General features: G+C 37.6%; 2 protein-coding genes across 5 annotated transcripts in view; both read right to left on the bottom strand.

Moving 5' to 3' along the window:
• The window catches only part of LOC127570621 (LIM zinc-binding domain-containing Nebulette-like), a 252,148-nt gene that overhangs the window by 66,748 nt on the left and 169,645 nt on the right, over nucleotides 1–15,755 (bottom strand). The gene's annotated exons all lie outside the window — the stretch shown is intronic.
• The window catches only part of LOC127570620 (nebulette-like), a 70,320-nt gene that overhangs the window by 36,810 nt on the left and 17,755 nt on the right, over nucleotides 1–15,755 (bottom strand). For all 3 annotated transcript variants that reach the window (XM_052016345.1, XM_052016343.1, XM_052016346.1), the window contains 5 exons: nucleotides 13,898–13,969; nucleotides 13,460–13,564; nucleotides 12,485–12,595; nucleotides 7,100–7,210; nucleotides 238–339 (listed from right to left, as the gene is read on the bottom strand). In XM_052016345.1, the coding sequence (XP_051872305.1) occupies nucleotides 238–339; nucleotides 7,100–7,210; nucleotides 12,485–12,595; nucleotides 13,460–13,564; nucleotides 13,898–13,969 (501 nt within the window). The remainder of the gene's footprint in view (nucleotides 1–237; nucleotides 340–7,099; nucleotides 7,211–12,484; nucleotides 12,596–13,459; nucleotides 13,565–13,897; nucleotides 13,970–15,755) is intronic.

The following is a 15,755-nucleotide window of genomic DNA, read 5'->3' as shown; positions in this document are numbered from 1 at the left end:
AAACCTTATGCCTGCAGCAATGGTATTTAGAAAAAATCCAAAAGTAAAAATTTAAAACTGAAGATCACAAAATAGCATAACTAATATCTTGCTAATGTTCTGCTTTATAACAAATTTTTGTAGTTGATTTTCACCCCAACCATCCCTAAACTCCACAACTGACTAACACATTCAGTAAATATTAATTTTAAAGCTAACAAGTACAAATCTGACTACTGATCAAAAACAATTGCTTACATTGCTAACCAACTTGGTAGTTTGTGTCGCTTTTTTGATATCTGGTCTATCAATGATCTCTGTGTAACTGTGAATAGTATCTGCATCTTTCTTGTACAGTATCTGTTCAAAAAGAAATTAGACATCTTATTCACACCAAAATCGATACTTTTGTTTTACTGCTTAATTCAGACTTAAAAGGAATTTGTAGGGCATTATGCACATTTTAAATATGATTTCAACAAGTACAGTGTGAATGTGTCACTGAATACATAATTCTCAAGTTGGATCATCATTCGTAAATTACTGCACTGTTGGTGGAGATGTGTGAATATTTAAATTTAATCAACAGGAATAATTTTCACATATATCTTCCAGGAAAACTTCAAGTACATGCAGATCCATACATACTGCATTAGGATACATTCATTCCAAATCTAAAATAGAACATAAAACACCATACATCTTATGTACATACACCATACATAAATTTTCAACATTTGTGATACTGAGCATCAACAAATCTCAGAGCATCAGAAATCTGAGAAAGCAATGTTTTCTTTCTGGCATTATGCTTTATGATACACTGAATTAACCTGACAAACCAATCAAAGGTTTTTTGCAGTATCACATTCAGGGCAGTTTAAACATGATAATAATGTCTCAATTTCTACAATAAGAAGTATAGAACCCTTATTTTATCCCCCATCTGCTGCACCAAGTTCACTTCAAATCCTAATGCTTCTAGTAGCTTCCTTGATGGCTTTATTAGCTATGCCCTCTCAGTTGGTAACATATCATCATATTTTATTTCATATATTTTCTGCCAGCCATTGCCTAATCCTTATCAATTTCCACCTGTTTGTGGCAATATATTGTGTATTCTCATCTCTACCTAAAGACTTAGTGCTAGAGTGAATTCTGGTAACCTAATGGTAGGGATTTTTCTCCATTTGCAATTAGCTTTAATTGTGCATGGTTGATGGAAGTAGATCTGTATAGGTTATGTCTTTGAACTGGCTGTCCAGGATCACATAAAAGTTGAGATGCAAATGATTGCTCCAAGATCTGATTCAGAATGAGATAACAGTGAGATAAATATAGAGATGACAAAATTCAATCGTCTTTATCATGCAGGAACTGAGGGAATGAAACACGCAAAGAGTAAATGATAGGCTTAAATAATGGAGAGTGATAAAAGTGTGAATGGGGTTCGTAATATATGAAAAAGATGGGGGAAGAGGCAGGAAGTGTTATACAGGTGATAGTAGATGTATAAGACATTGAGCTAGGAGCTAAACATGGACCTTGAACTAAGTGGACTGATGAGTTTAATGGTATTTCTTCCGCATGTTTCTTATGGGATATTTCCCTTTCAAGATGGATACAAGTAGGAAGGTCATTTGGGGCATATTAACCTGCCCTTTACTAAAAGGATGGTTTTGAAAAAGGTACAACAGTGTAGGGCTGTGGGAAATATATTAACCTGGACAGGGGAGAGGCTAAACAACAAAATACGGAGAGGTAGGTTAAATATACTTTTCTTGGACTGGCAATCAGTAACTAGTGTGGTGCCACAGGAACAGTGCTAGAACCTCAACTATCTGCAATCTGCATTATTAACTTGTTAATGAATGAAAGATAGGTGTGTTAGCTAGTTGTGAGGAGGACACAAAAATGTGCGAAGGGATAAGTAAGTGGGCAAGAAGTTGGCAGATGGAGTACAACTTGGAAATATTATGTTATCCACATCGAAAGGGAGAATGAAAAAGCTAATTATTATTTAAAGGAGTGAGACTACAAAACGTTGCAGTACAAAGAAATCTCGAAGCCCTAGCACATGAAACACCAAAAGAATAGCAAGAAAATACAGCAAGTAACCAAGAAGGCAAATGGAATGTTTGCCATTATTGCAAGGGGCATGGAGTATAACAGGTTTGATACAACATTACAAGGACCTGGTGAGACTGCACCTAGAGTACTGCACACATTTTAGGTTTGAATATTTAAGCAAGGATGTACTTGCACTGGAGGGAGCAGAGATGCTTCACTAGGTTGATGCTTGGGATAAAGGGAATTGGAATGTTATGTCACTTGTACCGAGGTACAGTGAAAAACTTGATCTGAATACCGTTGGTACAGATCAATTCATTGCACAGTGCATTGAGGTAGTACAAGGTAAAACAATACAGAATACAGAGTAAAGTGTCACAGCTACAGAGAAAGTGCAGTGCAGGTAGACAATAAGGTGCAAGGTCATAATGAGGTAGATTGTGAGGTCAAGAGTCCATTTTATCACACTAGGGAACTGTTCAATAGTCTTAGAACAGCAGGATAACAAGTAGTATAGACAGAGGCCTTTTAAGATGGAGAACAGAAGGGCGTTTTACTCTCAGAGTCATTCATCTGTGGAATTTTCTACCTGGACAGCTGTGGAAGTGGAGTCATTGAATATATTCAAGACTGAGATTGACAGTAACTTGATGGGGTATTGGAGAGCAAGAAAAAATTAAGGTGTTGGGGTCATGATCGGACCAGCCATGATTTTATTGAATGTCAGAATACGCTTGAAGATCAATTAGCTTATTTCTTCTCCTAGTGTTTATTTCCTCTTGTTGAATCACAGCTTTTGTTTGAAGAAAAAAGAATTTACTGAGCTTTCCTATTCAAAACTCCATCACTCAAGGATTATTTAATTGAAATATATGCACCTAAACCTAAATAGAACAGGAAGATTATTTTCAAAAAGTAAAATAGTTTGATTTGGAACTTCATCAGAATCTATTGTGTGGGCACCCATTTTAAAATATGATAACGAACTGAAGGTAACATTTAGTGCATGTGTTAAGAATAAACTTCATTACCTTGCACACTGTGATATTTCCTCACATATATTACATGCAGTGAGAATTTGGAATAAAAAGAAAATTGAAAGCTCACTGTTCAACACAATGTTAAAAAAATTGCACTGCAAGTAAAACAACAGTTGTAGTTAATACATTTTATGTTAGGTTTGCAACCACACTTTAGGGAAAATATTTTTGCCTCAGAGAAAATAGGGCAGATTTACCAGAACAAAATTGGGAATAAAATATCAAATTCTGAGGACAGAGTTTTTCAAATTTAGTTTATATTCCCATGAGTTAATTTGAAGTTACATGATGTATTTAAAATGATAAATGATAAAGGTAGATGGGACTAGCTTGCTGAGCAACACAGTCAGCATGGATGAGTTGGGCTGAAGGGCCTGTTTCCATGCTGTACAACTCTTCTGAGGATATAGATCAGGATATAGATCAGATGGAAAGTTTAACGGAGTGTTGACAGATGAAATTTAATCCTGACAAATGCAAGATGATACATTTTGGGGAAGTAAAAATAAGGGTAAGAAATATACAGTAATTGATAGGGCACTAAGGAATATCGATGAACAGAGGGACGGTGGGTCTCAAGTCCATAGTTCCCTGAAAATAGCAACACAGGTAGATAGGGTGGTGAAGAAGGCATATGACATGCTTGCCTTCATAAGTCAGAGCATGGAATAGAAAAGTTGGGACTTATTGTATGGAAACAGGCTTAAGTTAGACAAGAAACTATTTGCGTTAGTAGATGAATTTCAAAAAATAGAGCTAAAATCTTAAGTTGCAACTTTGCCAATTAAGAGCAAAATTAGTAATTTTATCCCTCACACAACACTGTACATGTAAAACTCTCGTGAATCAAATGACAGTTTCAAGACCGAAATCAATAAGCTTTCTGACCGCAAAATGATTAGCAACTGAAGTTGCTAATAGATTGGTAAATAGATTGCTCTGGTGATATGGTACAGATTTTACATAGAAGTCATCACTTACAATTAAACATAACATAAAAAAGTCTCAGTGGGCATTGTTGCAGTCTACGATTTCAGTCACAGAATAATGTAGCACAGCAAACCACTTATCCAATGTGTATTTGAAGAGTTATCCAATTAGGCTCTTTCCTTCATCACAGAATTGCAATTTTTCCCCAATGCCTCCTTGATTGGGAAGACTAATAGGAAACAAAGGAGTCAATATGGGAGATGACAAATGTAGCATCATCCACATCGTGGAGTGATATTCCTTCTAAGTTTAGAGCGATTATAATCCGTAAGTATATTGCTCTACAAAATATTTAATCAATTACACTTGGAACTCAAGGGAAAGAATTAAAAGTCACTGGCAATACAAGTCTTGTAGTCTGTATGCTGTACAGAATGATACACACTTTCTAAAAATTCAATTGCATAACACTCCTTTTTTCAGCATTATGTAACTGAAGATCAATTTTTCCACAAGTGAAGCACAAAAACATCAATTTCCTCATCATTTTGCATCTCTTGGAAAATTTGACCAGGGATTCTTGTCATGAGACAGGGACACACCAAATTAGGTCATTGCCTGTGCAATGCTCATTTGGAAGATTGCAAAGGATCTTAGACCACATAGTTCTGTGACGATGTCTCCAGGACACTCTCGGGAATATCATCCTCTTACTAGCACAACACCAGACTACAATGCCTACACGTTAGTAAAGTAATTCACCTTAATCTTCCCCCCACCCCACTACCAACATCTCAATCTCAAGGAAGCCTCCTGAACCATCAAACTGCAATTCCCCCACAACTCCATCCAACTAATCTCCCGGTTTCCAGTCCTTCCTGTCACACTGCGTAACAGTACCAGTTTCCAAATTTTTCCCTTATCAGTGCTGTAAATTCCCCACTTACCCCATTCCCCTACCAGTTCTAGAGAAGTTCTGATCCCTGCCTCCCCACCCTCCGTGCCTACACAACACAATGGTGCTGGTGAGGATTCCAAACTCTCCCACCTACAAGCAGGCCAAAATACTGGAGTGTCCTTAAATACTGTTAATTACGCATTACAACACCTTCTCCCCACCTTGCTGTAGACCACCCACGGGCCAAATTGGCCCTGCGACTGAGCTCTCACAGTACCCAATGTGTTGCCCCCCTCCCTTCTATGTTATCCCAGAATTTCTAATTCTCCATTGTCTGTACCAGAGGAATCTCGAACAAGAAATTTCATTTATTTATGTTGTACATTTAGTTCAGTCGCATACATCTTCAAACATCAACAACGTCCTGGCAGATAAAATCAGACTAAGCTTCTCTGCTGTGTAATGTATTGCTAATTTTGTACAATCTGTGAATATTGTATAGTCTCTGTAATGAACTAGCAAATGAACTGTTCCCCAGTTCTAATGATGGGTCTGGGAACTGAAATGTTAAATGTTTGTCTTTCCACAGATTCTGCCTAACCTATTGAGTTTTTATTTCAGATTTTCAGCATCTGCATCTTTTTTTAATTTTACTTTTTTTTTTCTTGAAGTTAGTGCATAAAACCAACTGTAATTTGTTTGTATTGGCTAAATCTGTATGTTACTTTCCATTTGTGAGTAATCAAGAAAGACAACGTAAGACATTTTTATCCACTTCATCTTTCCTCACTGGAAGCAGCTGCAATATGCATTAGAATTTGTCTCTCAAGTGCAGGAATATTGCACTGTGGAGGATCCAAAGCTGGCATTATTAAAATAAAGTGAAGGTTAATTTAATGAATATAGAAGCTTAAATGGCCAAACAACTAAGAAAAATCAAAAGCCTTCAGCTGTCCCACCAACAATAACACCCACATAATGAATGGATTTATTGGCTTAAATAATAATATTAGTCCCAGTGCTAAGCAGAAGAAAATCTAGCTCAGTATAAACATTCATCCAGATGTACTAATGAGAGAAATGTGAAGGCAACATTTTGGTATGATTGATTCTGGGCATGTCAAGCTCTGAACTTAAAAGGTCAATGTTCATGACATGATCTACTTATCAAGCCTCAGTGTTCTCAAATAATCAGTGTGCAATACCCAATGAATGCTGTACTGGAGCCACAAAAACAAAACTCAACAGCAAGATCTCACCTGCCTACTGGAGCTTTTCAGGTGGATGCAAACTACCTTCTGATTATATTCAAAAACTGGCTGATCAGTTAATCACTATCACTATTACCTTATCACTTTTGGTGGGGTCTTCCTCTGCACAAGAATGACAATTACATTACAGCAAAAATAATTCATCAGGATTCACCATTACATATCTGACAAGATTTGTGTTAAACAATCACCAACTGATGTAATTCCCCTTGCAGCCTCTGGAACGTTGCCAAGGAAATTACTTTTTTTCAATGTCACCGGTTATCTCCTTGGATAGGATATTAAGTATTGATCACTGACTATTCAGATAGTTCCGATCGGTGTTCTTGCTTAGGAATTCATCCTTGGTCAATGGTATAACATGCACCATCTAATAACAATAGCACATTTTACTTTGCCTGTGAAATTCAGTACTATCGACTTTTATGGAACTTAATTTCACAGATAGAGTACTAGAGTAGTATGTCACCATTGCAGTATTTCACAAGTACAGGATGTTTAATGAATTTCTTGACAACAGTTAAGCAAAAAAAAGGTACCTCTCCTAACTAGCTTAACCAAGTTCTTCTCATAACTGACAAATTAATCATCCAAAACAGATTGTGTGCAATTTTACTAAGAAACAAATGTACATTGAAGCATGCAACAAGGTGCAGATCAGTCCTGATGCAGGGAGGACAACCAGAAATGTTAATCATCCCTTTGTCACCACAGATGCTGCTTGACCTGCTGAGTTGCTCCAACAGTTTGTTTTTTGCTCCAGATTCTAGCATCTGCAGTCTCTTGTGTCTTCAGGTCTACCTTTAACTTTTATAAGTAGGAAACTGGAACTACTCCAGTTTATGTCAAAATAATACTGTATACATGTATGAACGTTCCATAACACCGATAAATACAGACATATCACTTACGTCACTTTGATGTTTATTGACTTCCATTGCATGTTTAACATCTGGCAGCACTTTCATGTTGGAATAATTTGATTTTCCTTTCTCTGCATCATATTTTTGCTTATATTGTTTCTAATAAAATAAAAAATAAACACCTTAATAACATTCTAAACAGGTTTATAATGCAACAATCATGCTTATATTAAAATATAATTTGTTTCCATTTCACGTATTTTAAAATCACATTCAATGTGCAACAGAGCTACAGATATTTTGTTTCTGATTTCTGTGAAAAACATCTTACTGTTGAAATAATCACTGGTAGTAAGTCCCCGTCCCAACGCTGCTAATATAAAGAAAACTCAACATACTCAACATCAAGTAATTTCAAATCAAGGTTCCCCCTATTAACAATGCAAACAAGAGTTAATTACTGCCCATCAACTCCCCTGACACTGAAAATGAAATAACAATAACGAAAAGGTCATTGCTTCTGTTTTAATTATTGTTGGAAATTTTGTTTTAATCAATTCTTTTTAAATTGCTTAAATGTTTTTCTGTCCATCTTTTTTCCTCTATCTTAATTCAATTTAACTTTCCCCCTCCTTTTTTGCATTTCTGTTGATTTGACATTAAATTCACAGTTCCTGGTTCAGACCTTAAACTTTAAATTTCATAGTGTTTCATTTGATTGTTTAAAGATGGAGAACAATTCTGATGAAAAATCATCAGCCTGCTTCTGTGGCTGTGAGCGAGACTCCAGGATGCTGTGTTGCTTCCCTAGTGCACGGGTCAAGGATGTCTCTGAACAGATACAGGACATTCTGAAAGGGGAGGGTGAGCAGCCAGAGATCGTGATCCATATTAGTACTAACTAAGCAGGAAAAGGGATGAGATCCTGCAAAGGGAATTTAGGGAGTTAAGCAGGAAGTTACAAAGCAGGGCATTTAGGGTTGTAATCTTGGGATTACTTCCTGTGGCACATGCTAGCGAAGCAAGAATTAGGAAGATAGTACAACTGGACGCATGGCTAAAGAACTGGTGTAGGAAAGAGAGCTTCAGATCATTGGGCTCCCTTCCAGAGAAGGTACAAGAAGAATAGTTGCATATAAAATGGAGGAGGACCAAAATCTTTGCTGTGAGATTTGGTAGTGCTACTCAAAAGGGCTTAAACTAATGCGTCCAGGAGAACTAGAGCAGTCGGCCAGCAGGTGGAGAGATTGAGGAGAAGATAGAAGTTAGGTTAAGTAAGTCTAATCATAAGAACAGGCAGGGCCAGGTTAATGAACACAGTGGATCTGAAGTTCTGAAGTGCATTTATTCTAATGCAAGGAGTATAACGAGTAAGGCAGACGAAGTCAGGGCCTGAATTAGTACACGGAACTACTATTCTGTATCCATTACAGAAACTTGGTTGAGAGAGGGGCAGGACTAGCAGCTCATCATTCCAGTTTAGATGTTTCAGATGTGATAAAGAGGGATGTAAAAGAGATGTGGGAAGTATATTTCTGATCGGGGAGAATGTCACAGCTGCACTTAGAGAGAACATCTTGGAGGGCTCATCCAGCAAGGCCATATGGGGAGAATTCAGAAATAAGAAAAAGTGCAATCACTATGACGGGATTATATTAAAAGCCTCCCAACAGCCAGCAGGAGATAGAGGAACAGATATGCAGGCAGATCATGGAAAGATGTAAAAACATATCTTTTTGCAGTGGGTGATTTTAACTTCCCCAATGATGACTGGGACTCCCTTTGTGCCAGGGACTTAGATGTGGCAGAATTTGAGAGATGCATCCAGAAGGGTTTCTTGAAACAACATGGAGATAGTCCAACTAGGAAAGGGGTCATACTGGACCTTTTACTGGGAAATGAGCCTGACCAGATAAAGTTTCAGTGGGGGAGCATTTTGGGAACAGTGATCATAAATCCAAAAAGCTTTAAGATATTATGGATAAGGGTAAGACAGGTCCTCAGGTGAAAATGCTAAATTGGGGAGGGGGGGAGGGGAGGCTAATTACAACAGTATTTGGCAGGAACTGGGGAGTGTAGATTGGGACTAGCAGTTTGGAGGTCAATCGATATACGTAGGAGTTTAAAGGATAGTTCATTAGAGTTCAGGGCCAGCATGTTCCTGTGAGTGTGAAAGACAAGGATGGCAAGGTTCAGGAACCTTGGATGACAAGAGATATTGTATGTTTAGTCAAAACGAAAAAGGAAGCATATGTAAGGTTTATGAAGCTGAAATTGGAAAAGGCCATTGAGGAATTTAAAGAAAGCAGGAAAGAACTTAAACAAGGAATTAGGAGGGCTAAAAGGGGCCATATAATGTCCTTGGCAAGTAGGATTAAGGAGAATCCCACAGCATTTTATACATGTATTAAAAGCAAGAGTGGCTGCTTGGGAAAGGGTAGGTCCACTCGAGGACAAATGAGGGAATCTATGCCTAGAGCCAGCAGAAGCGGATGAGGTCTTAAATCATATTGGGATTCACCAAGGAGAAGGACATGGATGATGGTAAGATCAGGGAGGGAGGGGTATGCTAATAGTTTTAGGCATGTCAATATTAAGAAAGCGGAGGTGTTGGGGCTCTTGAAAAACATTATGTTGGATAGGTGCCCAAGCCCTAATGGAACCTATCCCAAGATACTAAGGGAGACAAGGAAGGAGATTGCTGGGGCCTTGACTGAGATCTTTGTATCCTCTTTAGCCACAGTCCCAGAAGACTGGAGAATAGCCAGTGTTGTTCAGTTACTTAAGTAGGGTAGCAGGGACAAACCAGAATCTACAGGCTGGTGAGTCTTACATTAGTAGTAGGGAAATTGTTGGATAAGATTCTTATGTACATGATATAATCGCATTTGAAAAGCATTGATGACAGTAGGGCAGTGGCTGTTGTCTACATGGATTTCAGTAGAACATTTGATCAAGTCCCTCATGGGAGGCTGATCTAGAAGATTGTCATGGTAAGTTGGTTACAAAATTGGCTTGGTCATAGAAAACAGAGGGTAGTGGTGGGGTCTGTGACCTGTGGTGTTCTGCAAGTATCACTGCTGGCACCTCTTGTTTGTGATGTACATAAATGATATGGATGAAAATGTAGCTGATCTGATTACTAAGTTTGCAGACAACATTAAAATTGGTAGAGTTGTGGGAAGATTGTCAAAGTCAAAGGATACAGCAGGATACAGACCAGTTCAAAATATGGGCAGAGAAATAGCAGATGGATTTTAATCCCGACAAGTGTGAGGTGTTGCATTTTAGGAGGCCAAATGTATACTGTCCTCTTATACAGTAAATGGCTGGACCTCACTGCCAGGGGAGGTGGTAGATGCAGATACGCTTGCAACAGTTAAGAGGCAATTAGATATTCACATCAACAGGCAGGGACCATGTGCAGGCAGACGGGAATAGCTAGATTGGCGCCGACATGATGGGCCGAAGGGCCTGTTCCTGGGCTGTACTGTCATATGTCCTACGTGTTAACCCTTTCTCTCTGCAGATGCTGTCTGATCTGCTAGATAATGTATTTCCTGTATTTTGCTGTTTATCTTTTAGGTTTCTGGCATCTGCAGTATTTTATTTTGATGCAAAGGTACTTGCCTTGTTTGTTAAGATCATAGATGGTATTGGTATTGGTTTATTATTGTCCCTTGTACCGAGGTACAAACTTCCAGCTCACATTTTTAGCAGATTGCAAGGGAAAATGGCATATTAAATAGGTAAGGAGAATGTTTATTAACAAAGACTATTATAAGAGCATTTATTGGAAAGGAGCTCAGGAAACAGTTTGAAGTGGAGTTATGCTCTATATTAGCTCACGTCTGAATGATTACTTATTGTACAGATCTTAATTTTTCTACAATATTTCAAAAATAAGTTTTTCAATGCCCTCTGAATGTTGTGACTTAAAATGTTTCTGCAGGCTAGCAACCTTAAACTCCTGAATAGTAATAATATCTATTGTTTTGATCTGTCAAGCTGCCTTTAAGTGCCAACCTACCCCAGGCTTGCAACTGTCACCAATCTACCAAACAACTCACCCCAACCACTCTCCCCACATCCTGCAACAGACAACCCTCCCAAACTGACTGCACCCATGACTACACAGCCTTACTATGTATTACTGTGAGTTCATAAACCTGGGTCTTTGATCACACCTTCAACTTCAAAATAGTTTGGTAGTTTGCTCCCTGCCCCAACATCTCCATGTACTGTGGCTACCATGGTGATTTTATTTTAATGGCCTATGTTTCATATTTCCTTACAACATGGGAAGAGGCCATTTGGCTCATCCAGTCTATGCTCATCCGTGCCATTGGCCCACTTATTTTCCCTATAACCTACACTGTCTCACACACGCCTTTTAACATTACCCTCCTTGCCCAATTAACCTAACAAATGACTCTCTCCCCAAAAGCAACAGCTGTTGGGAAACATGCAGGTAAAGGTTTTGTGAATGATTCAGAGTGAAAAATCACCTTGACTATTTTTAACAATTTTCATTAACTTAGTTTATTTTGGGCACCAGTAGCTGTTTCACCACCAAGTAAAAGATGAACTCCAATTTTTAGGAATACATCTGGAGTAAAATTTTGGTACAAGCTCTTGCTGTGTGATTGAGGCAGTAATCATCAATGTATACCCCTGCTTCTCTCGCCGTACATACTGCCAAAGCTGCTGAGTATTTCCAATATTTGCTTTTTTTTTCATTCTATTACGTCAATGAGTGGAGCAACTCAACCGCTGCTTTTCTCAAGCACTTTAACCCATATAGTACTAGAAACAGTTTAAGTAATAGTGCTTTCTGCATGCAATTCGTCAGCCATAAGGATAACTGAATATCATTAAAGAAACAGAAGTCATGCTGAAACTATTGTGAATGCACAATTCCTTTAAGACAGCCAAAATTTATTTGGATTACCTTATGATTTCCAAAATGATGCAAGACAATTTAAGTTTTCATTAAACAAAATGGGTATGCACCACCTGTATTCCAATTAGAAATAAAGAAGGATTCTTTATTTGGCTATTGATACTAAAAGCACATCCAAATACCAGCCAACAGTTATACTCACTCTCCATATTCAGTTTCATTAATAGATTATAATGCACAATAAGCAAATAAAACGGGTGATTGATACTCATGAATGAGACCAACTTCTCTACCAAATATTTTGAATTACTATGGTGAGAGCAAACATAGACAAAGATTTTTTTTTACAATTCTGCTGATGGCTTGGGCATATATTAGTACATCTCTATTTCTCTTTATGGTACATGAAGGCTTTAGAACATAGTACATTACAGCACAGTACAGGCCCATTGGCCCACAATTTTGTGCCGACATTTTTATGATTTTTTTGAACATATTGAGTACTTAGCAATGGATTACTATCATCATACCTTACTCTGAATCTGAGAAACTTCTTTAGCAAACACAGTATCAATGGTGGCAGGCATCTGGGCGTACAAGCATTTAGAACTTTCCTTTTTCATACCTTCTTTGTATTTGGTCTGCAAGTACAAAACAATCTGTTGTTATGCCACTGAAAATATAGTCTAATACAGTTCAGATGTAAATAATAGGTGAACAGGCAGTTTTTTCTAGAAAGCTGTTTTTAGCAATTTTGTGTGAACAACCCAGTTTTATTATTTACCATCATGAAATCTTCTCAAACTGACAACAGAAAACTTTTCATTTCATTAGAGTAGAAACAATTCTATTTCACTAAAATGATTCATTTTATCAAAGTATTTACTTTTCAGAAAATCATTTTTGCTTTTCCAGTTTATCATCCATTTTCAAAAATTATTTTACATCCATACATATTTCAAACTTTATTTGGAAATCATAACACAAAAGAAGCACACTTAACTGCTCCATATGTAGGTGAATCATCAGAGGGTTTCAAAAGCAATTTCAATTTTTTAAGGGTTCCTTGTGAACTCTCTTTCCAACTAGAATTCAAGCCAGTGGGCAGCCTGCCCACTTTTCTCAGTAGTTTTCAGGATCATTGCTGTGGGTGTGTGGTGGGGTAACAGCCAGAATCATGGATTGTTAACCCAGTTGCACGTAGATCAAAGGTCAAATTTCCATGGATCTGTGATAGACAGGTGCTCAGACATGTACTTCTGTAATGGGACTGGCCAACCTCATACGAATTAACTCCCTCTCACTGCTCACAAACTGTAACAGGATCACCATTAGAAGGTACCACTAACCAGAAGCAGGCTCAACAAATTTTCAACCCAATGTCCCACGTAATGCCTGCATTTCTGTTAATCTGGTGTAAACTTATTAAGTTACCTTAGGTGTTAGAAAGTTAAAGACATAACATTATCTTGCATTAATTTAGAATGAAATATCATATGGCTTACCTCTGATACAAGAACAGCTGCATTTTTCATACATTGTTGTTGAGGTGTATCTGGTACAAAAGTATACTTTCCTTTCAACTTCATGTATTGTTCTTTGTATTTAATCTAAAAAGAAATATGTCAGTAGCACTAACTAAAAACTACAACGTCACTCAATAACCTTTAATAAAATGCAGAAAACCATTTTAACAGATGCACTACCTCATTCACCCTTACAAATTATTCCATTTGTTATATTTCACTGGTAATAAAAACTGAGACTGAGAATTTTATATAGAATATTAGAAGTGGTCTAAATAATTTGAGACCAAATCAATAGCCACTTTTGTTTCTCATTATGCTAGGTGAAAGTCAAATGCTTGAGAGGTTAAAAGACTAATATCACAATGTTAATTCTGTGCACTATATCAAGATAGTGTTTCAACAGAAGTTACTTACATCACTTATCTGGTCACTACATTTCTGGGCAAATTCAATAGTCCTGTCTTTCACAATAGGTCTGCTGAATGCCTGAGGAAAACAAACAAAATGCTCTAGTTTTCTTTTCCCTGATTAATTACTAAAATGTAGTAGAATAAATCATAAATATTTTCAACCTCTTCCTGTTCTTCCTCTCTGTCTTCTTGTGTGGAATCATGAACCCTCATTTTCTTTAAATAACAGAATTAGAAAGAGAACAAAAACTTTCACAACTGCTTCAGTAGCTGCAACTGCTTTCTAAAAGTCTATTCCAACATCCACTACATGAAGGATGGTTTAAGGGCACATCCTAATTTAGCAAGCACTTGATGAGTTTATGGCCTTTATCTCAAGAATTCAACAGAAGTGATTGCAAAAGCTTGCCAGATGACTTCAGTGGCGTACTCCTCTTTGGAAATAATAACCTTCAAAAGATTAACTTACTTTTTCATTTTGTACCTATACACTACTGGCATAAGTTAAGAATTTAGTTTACAAGATTTAACTAAATTTGGTAGATGAAAAAAATCTGAGCAGTTATGATCTATTTCTTACTGACAAAGTAAAACTGTGAAGGAATTTCATTACTTTGGAACAAGCGTTGTCATTCTGTGCAGAGCTTTATCTGCAGGGAGTCTGACAATGCGTCCGAAGTAGAAGGCAGAAGTATGCTCATCCTTTTTACCAGTGTTACAATGACAGTTTATAACAAATTTGCTTCTACTTTATTCAATTTATCATAGACAACTAAACTGAAGAACTTCAAATGCAATTCAAAATTTATAGGCCTAAAAGGTGTCCCATGGTAGCAAAGACACAGAAAACTGGTGACACACAGCAGGCCAACACATTTTGTGCATGGAGCCCACATTACAACAACTTATTGCACGAGGATTACGGTAATAAAACTGGCCTTGAACACTTTTGGTAGTCTGAAGCCTTTCCTCTGCTTACTCTGCTGCTGCAGAACAACGAAAGAACTAAATTAGGTGTCAAGTTGGGAGGGAGTAGTCCCAGAAGATGCTAGGCTGGAGAATGCACAGGGTGACATGGAACCTCAGGGGAGGGATAGGAGGGAAATAAAGAAAATCAAGACCTTTGAGATTCAAGTGTTGAGGTGGTTGTAATCAGCTGCTTGGAGTGATGAGTGAAGGGTCAGGGTGACAGTCTGGTAGTGATGGAAGGGCTGTTTGAAGTGGGGCTAGACCCGAGGCATAATCAGATGGCAGATTTCACGTCACGATCAAACTAGTGTATAGTAGTGAGGGGCCCATAGGAGACCCATTGCTTGAGATTAGTGCAGGTCTTTTAGAAGGATCTACTCTGGTTATTCGAAGTAGCAGACTCCATAGCCTTGGACTTGATCAGAAAGATCCCCTTTATGTCTAATTGAGATGGATCGAGTGCTCCGTTTGAAGGCCTTGCGCCAAGTGCATTTTATGAAATTGACATCCAACTACAGATAGTATGCCATTGAAAACAACCATTTGGTCATCTCTAACTGCAAGTATGTCACGAGCACTGAGGACCAAGAAGTAAACTGAAGTCCTTTATTTAACACGAAGTAAAGATATCAGGTTTTCCAATAAATTGCTATTGCAGAGAACACATAAACTATCTAATGAAACAGAATTTATCGTCTATGCTTTCTTATACTGCCCCAACATATGTTAATATGTAGACCCACATAATGTGCCATAATATCTTAACAATAAACATCTGCATAACAAGAAAAATAATTCTTCAGTTAGATATATCTGGTAGCATCTCCTCTATAGGCAACTGGAGGTCTCCTAGCAAGTGGCAAATTAATCCAATATGGAAGGAGTGAAGAGCT

This window comes from Pristis pectinata, chromosome 5 (genome assembly GCF_009764475.1).
Source record: "Pristis pectinata isolate sPriPec2 chromosome 5, sPriPec2.1.pri, whole genome shotgun sequence".
In the NCBI taxonomy this organism is placed as follows: Eukaryota; Metazoa; Chordata; class Chondrichthyes; order Rhinopristiformes; family Pristidae; genus Pristis; species Pristis pectinata.
The sequence above is the reverse complement of the archived record's forward strand: the minus strand, read 5'-3'. Positions and strand labels throughout refer to the sequence as shown.